Source organism: Scomber scombrus, chromosome 13 (assembly GCF_963691925.1).
Source record: "Scomber scombrus chromosome 13, fScoSco1.1, whole genome shotgun sequence".
Classification (NCBI taxonomy): Eukaryota; Metazoa; Chordata; class Actinopteri; order Scombriformes; family Scombridae; genus Scomber; species Scomber scombrus.
In genome coordinates, this window is record NC_084982.1 from 15241747 (window position 1) to 15248023 (window position 6277).

The 6277-nt window shown below is 37.2% G+C and overlaps 1 protein-coding gene across 1 annotated transcript; it reads right to left on the reverse strand.

Annotated features, from left to right (window-relative positions):
- Window positions 1–264: 264 nt before the first annotated feature.
- On the reverse strand, window positions 265–6039 carry slc38a11 (solute carrier family 38 member 11). Its single transcript, XM_062431295.1, has 12 exons — window positions 6028–6039; window positions 5812–5938; window positions 4842–4916; window positions 4622–4756; window positions 4394–4459; window positions 4119–4225; window positions 3960–4039; window positions 3727–3797; window positions 1803–1964; window positions 1602–1714; window positions 648–779; window positions 265–504 (listed from the first exon to the last, which is right to left on the reverse strand). Exons 1-12 carry the CDS (start codon window positions 6037–6039, stop codon window positions 265–267), a joined length of 1320 nt encoding a protein of 439 aa, XP_062287279.1.
- Between the last annotated feature and the right edge of the window lie 238 nt (window positions 6040–6277).

The window sequence follows — 6277 nt, forward strand, 5'->3', positions numbered from 1 at the left end:
TTGAGAAGTCTTTTCAAAAGATTCTGGAACCTGGCTCAAAAATTTTCTCCCATTCTGCCACACGAGCATCAGTGAGGTTGGGCTCATATGGACGATAAGGCCTGGCCCAAAATCTACGTTGAATGCTGTAGCTTTAAGATAGCCCTTAAACTGTCCAAAACATTTTTAAAAAGCCCCAGAATACTAAAAGTACAGTATCTGGCAGGGGTGTCCACATGCATTTGTATCTCTCAATACAAATAATTATTTGGGTAGATCTTCTTTTTATACAGGTGGTACAGTGCCAGAGATGTTGGCATCCGCACAGTAGAACATCTCCACACCGTGTGAACAGTCTTGGTGGTAGAGGCCAGTCATGATCAAACCAGTGACCATGACAAACAAGCCAAGGAATATCAAAATGGTGGGCATCAAGTTTTCTCTCTGGAACCAACGGCCCACGGAGAGTTTGAGGTAACACGCAGATGGGATGATGAAGATCAGCGGTGTGGCACACAAAACACCCTGGATGGTAGGACAAAGAGAGCATCATTAAGGTTAAAAAAAACATAAACTAAACTAAAACTGAACACAATTAAATACATTTTATTTTTATGGCCAAGACCACTACATACAAACAGCAGTCTGGTCTTGTAGGTATGACTTACATTCAGCTCCAAAACAATTCCCAGACAGTCATAGGCCAAAGATATTGATGTACAGACTGCAACTATGAGCAAGGTTATGGCCACATGTTGGGCTTTTGAAAGGTCCCTACAGCAGAGGACATTGGATACCACCTGGGAAGATAAACAAGAATATGCAAACGTATTTAATTTATGCATTTTCTGCTAATGGAAAGACTATTCAAATTAGCCTCATATTTGCAAGTTGGCAGAGGGTAACACATACAAACACCTGAGGAAGACATAATGAACAAGTACTGCAGCTGATTTTGCATTGTTACTCACTGAGCAACTCTGCAGGAGCAATTAATGTTATGTGCCAAATGTTCTTGTTCTTGTTAATGCAAAGCCCAAAAATACAACTAAGAGTCAAGCTCAAACTCTAAGGATACCACTTTCCCTTACATATGTAAACATTTAACTGTTTACATATGTCTATACTCTATATGTCATAAGTATTACTGTACTTGTTATAAGAAATTAATGATTACATTTAATAAAGAAAACTGGATTTGAAATATCAAACTTTAAGTTGAATTTCTTTAGCTTGTACAAGCAGAGCGTTTACCAATGCAACAGACAGAGTTACAATAGAAAAGGCTCCTCATGGAGCGTTGTCAGATAGGTTTTATGCTGTTCTCTACCTGGGTTGCCTCAGTCGCCTCCCATAACTGATAGATAGTTCCATAGACAGCATCATAACGGTCTCTCAACAGTTGGCAAACATATTCCCTTAATCAGTAGACAAACAGGAGTTCAAAAAGTGACTCCTCCATCACACATAGAGTTGAACTCTGTTTCTGCCAGTCTCAGCAAACCGTTGAGACAGAAAGTATTAAAACAAATGTGTAAAAACAGGAACACACACATACACACATTGTATGAATTAAAACATCTGAATTACAGTATAATCCTAATTTTTATAACAGTACTTACCTCTCGTGTAACAAAACACTCCAGTGGAAATGTGGTTATTATGCTGAGGCCAAAACAGAAACGACCAAATGTTGCCAGGTTATCATTTCTGCAGTAGTTCTCAAATATATCTCCTAAAAATAAAAAAAAAATGTAATTATAAAAAAAACCAAGAGGTATGTAGCACAAAGCTTATCATATTCTGTGCATTTGTACTGATACCTTGTGTGTACCCAGTGAAGGTGGCATAGCCTGCAACAGCGAATACGGCACTGATTATTAGTGCAGAGCCTACAGAGATGTGGGTGACTCGTGACCAGTTGGTTAGTGTGGGCTGCTCCAGAGAGCCATAGATCAGAAAGCTGTTGTGGTGGCATATAAAGGCTAAAGAGACACACAGTGGCAGAACATCAGAGTTGCATTATCATACCGAATAAAAATATTGAAAAATATTGCTGCATTTACATGAAAACCCCATAACCACAGTTTAAATATTGTTTTACTCCTTTGCTTGAACTCAAACTTAAAACATTTTAGATGTTGAATACACAAGCACTGGAGCCTAGATTATCAGGACTCAAGGAACTATTTATACTGTATATACTCCTGCTTTGTAGTTCTCTTCTTCAGTTGTAAATTGAATCTATCCCCTGTTAGACTAAGAAGCTACCATAGTTCCATGCCTGCCTTAGTTCAGGCTGCATTTTTTTCCCACAGCATGCACAAAAGAGCCAACCACATTATCATAGTTATTTCCACCAGGGAACTCAATTCAAGGCCATAATGTTCAACACTATGTTCATAAAGGCTTTGATGGAGTGGTGAAAACCCAGCTCTCCACGCCCTAAGAGTCTCAGTCAGAGGGGGATGACAGCAGATGACAGCACACATTATTTGAGATGCTTTAGAGTGTTTAGAGAGAGCATTCATTAAATTAATAGTCCAGATCTCCTGACATTAATGCTGTACTGCATATCTTATGCTTTATAGTCAATAAATGAAAGCTGTGGGCTTTGTCCCCATGATGGGATCAATTAACAGTAAAGACATTTACCTAAAGCTGTATAAATTGATTTTGTGTCAGTAGGGGGCAGAAAAACTCCAAAACAAGCTGACAGACGAACGGTCTTCACATTATAGTATGTTGATTTGAGAGACTTTAAACACTTAACTAAATGCACAGGCCATGAAACCAAAAGACAAAGTTAAAAATCTTTGTTACTGCAAGTGATCTAATGGTAAAGTTCTCAAGTGATATAATGATCACTTGCCCCCATACACCTTTGTCAACTCCTACCCTCCAAAAGATTTGACCTGCACTAATTTAAATTGGGATTTATTTCTCTGACTTTTTCTTAACAAACACAACTTCTGCCATCATAATTTGAAAGATGCTTTCATCACACAAAAACTCTACCCACAGGGGCTTTAATATAAATAATATGCATGCATATGATGATGTATCAAAGTGTATTTGGCGGTCATCTTGGCTTAAATTTTTGTCAGCACTACAGACTATTTGGTGACATACAGACTGGTGATAAATTAAAGGAAAACCTCAATAAATGAGTGGAGAGACATAACAAATGCAGATGCTTCTACACAGGTGCGCTGCATGGTACAATTAAGCAATTAACATCCAGTCATGCTCTGTGGCATGAATAAAAATACTGAGCAGGTTGATATTGATTTTGTATCAAGATGGCAAGACGAAAAGTTCTAAGTGACTTTGAAAGAGGGTTCATTGTTGGGAGACGGATTACAGGAACTTCAGTCACCTTGCTGCTGTTTCAATAGGAACAGAGACTAAAGTTATATCAGTTATATCATATAAGGATAAGACATAATTAAACCCCTGTGAGAGATTTTGGACTGATGTGTTAGACAACACTCGCCATCGACATCACCAAAACACCAAGTGAGGGTATGTGTTTTGGAAGAATGGTGTTCATCCCTCCAGTAGACTTCAGAGACTTGCAGAATCAATGCCAAGGTGCATTTAAGCTGTTCTGGCAGGACGTAGTGGCCCAACACATTACTAAGATACTTTATGTTGGCTTTTCCTTTAGTTTGTCTCCAGTCTGTAGGTTCTCTCTAAAAAGAGTTCAAGGCACCTCCACCATCAGCGTCATGCAGAAAAACTCACCAAAAGACATTACACCAACTGCCTGAATTGCATTCCACTTTGCAAATGCCCATGCATTCTCTGTAGGAGGGCTAGAGAGTGACATTCATGTTCAGTCATCAAGGTACACAGAACCACATAATTATGGTTAGTACTTATTTAGTAATTAGTAACTAGTAATTATTTGGTAATAATTTAAATGAACTCAGTGGTTGAAAATTAAGATTAGCAAACTGCAGAATGTGCATTCATACATTTGTGGGCCAAAGGTAGCTGCTCTGATGATTACAATGATGAGGATGATAAATGTCAGCACCATTGACAGGAAGGACACCTGGTAACACACATGGATGTTTTACAAGAAGCTATACATCACCAAATGACACTGCAAACTGTGCAAGAAACAGACTTACCTTCCCAAGTTTCTCGATGTTTCGATAAAGTGAGAGAGGCAGTGTGAATAAAAGGGTTGACAGCAAGATAACAAAGTGACGCTCTGCAAGTATGTGATCTGGACCAACTGCAAAGATAATATGAGACATCACATTAATTACTAAGTTGAAGCACTGGAATATTTTACATGTAATGCATGTTTCCTTTAAGGAGCTACATTGTATTGCACACATGGTTTTAATCAAAGGGGAAAGAGCTGTTAGCATCATTCCACCTCTGATGATAGGCTGCGTACCTCCAGGTATTCTCTGAAATACTTTGGTCATTGTGTCACCTGTTGTGATGTTGTAGCTAATCATAGCTGAGGAAGAAAACAAAGGTTTGGCTCATTAACAAGAACTGAAGCAGCAGCAAGACTAGAATAGAAAATACAATAATGTTTCAATCCCCATTGGAAATTTGATAAAACATACCAAAGCTTATAACTTCAAGTTGAATATTTTACTATCTTTAAACAGCTTACCAATGAAAGGGTAAAGGAACTGCAGTCCAGATAAAATGAGGAATCCAGGGAAACCAAATGTGCTTTGTACCAGTGACTGATAACTGTTTGTCCCTGACAGGTTCCCTCCTTTGATTAATAGTATGATTGAATAGTCTGCCATAAAAAGCAAAATATAATATTATTTATCTGATAAATTCATGTCTCCGTAGTTTTAATGGCACCGACAGTGTATACCCACCTGTGATGAATGCAACAACTATCAAAAGCAGGAAGCCAAAGGGGAGCCCCGCCTGGTTCAATGCATATGGTAAACCTGGTTTTAAATAAATAAGTAAACATGAATAAACATTGTAGGTGAATTTCAGCAGCAGTTACACAGCACAAAGTAGCAGACAATTAAGACAAGGTAAGTTTCATGTTAGAGACGCTAAGCCTACTTTTTAGTAGCGATGATGTCTTACCACATTGAGCTCTTCAGATAAAAAGAAATGCCAAACTTCATTTTCATACTCTATTTCTGTTTAAAGTTAGACATCTGATGCAAAAACCTGTATCTATCTCTACAGTGAACACTATATTGATATTTTCAATAGCTCCACTTAGACTTGTAAACAATCTTGAAAGAAACTGAGATTATTTATCTGTCTTGTTAAAAAAAGTCAGATTACAGACTTTTGAGATTTATAGTTTCTGTGCCATGCTGACACAAGTGACTGTTTATAATTAGTTTACGCACCTAAAGACAGGATAGATACAATTACTGTAGAATTCCCTTATACATGTAAAAAATAAAAAAAATAAAAAATAAATAATAATAATAATAATAATAAAATTATAAATTATAAATTATAACAATAATAATAATATGGAGCCTGAAACAATCTGTGCTGCTGTTTTGTGTAGTTTGAGCAATGACTCAGGACATTTTTGAGAATGAAAGAGTTAAAAGGGAGGATGGGGGTCAACAGGCGCTAGTCATATGATGAGAGGGGTTTAACACTGCAGGGCTTCACTGCTATTAAAGCTTCTATACTTGCAGCAAAAATAACAACTGAAACTGATTGTTGAACATAATCATAACAGAATTAAAAGCATGTAACAAAATAACCCATGGTTTAATTTAATTAATCTAATCAGTCTCATATAATTTAATGATTTAGGTTTTGTAAAAGGCAACAGACTGTAATGGAGTGAGCATTTAACCCTACCTATGATTCCAGATCCTATAATGGAATTAATAAAATTAAAAGAAGCAGATATCATTGAACTTCTTGACTCCCTTGCAACTTTTTCTGCAGGAATTAATGTGGTCCCTTGTTCACTGTTAAGCTGGAAAACAAGAAAACAAAGCAGTCATAACAAACAAAAAATCTATCAGTCTGTCACTTCAAGCCTACTGTACAAGATAAACATTTTGAACCTACCTCCTGAGCCATTTTGAGTACCTGCTTGTTGCCAATTTGGTTTCTCTTTGTCCAGGTTTCTCTTCAGTGTTTATTCTCTACCTCTCTGTTAAAAGTCTCTCTATGTAACTAAACTAAAGCCTTTCAAAACATCGCAGCGCCCCCAGCAGGTTGTATCCTGAGTGAACTCCTTGTCCTTCATAATGCATTGACATACATCAAAGTATCACTAATACAACACTGACTTTTTGAAACGCATGACCTATAATTC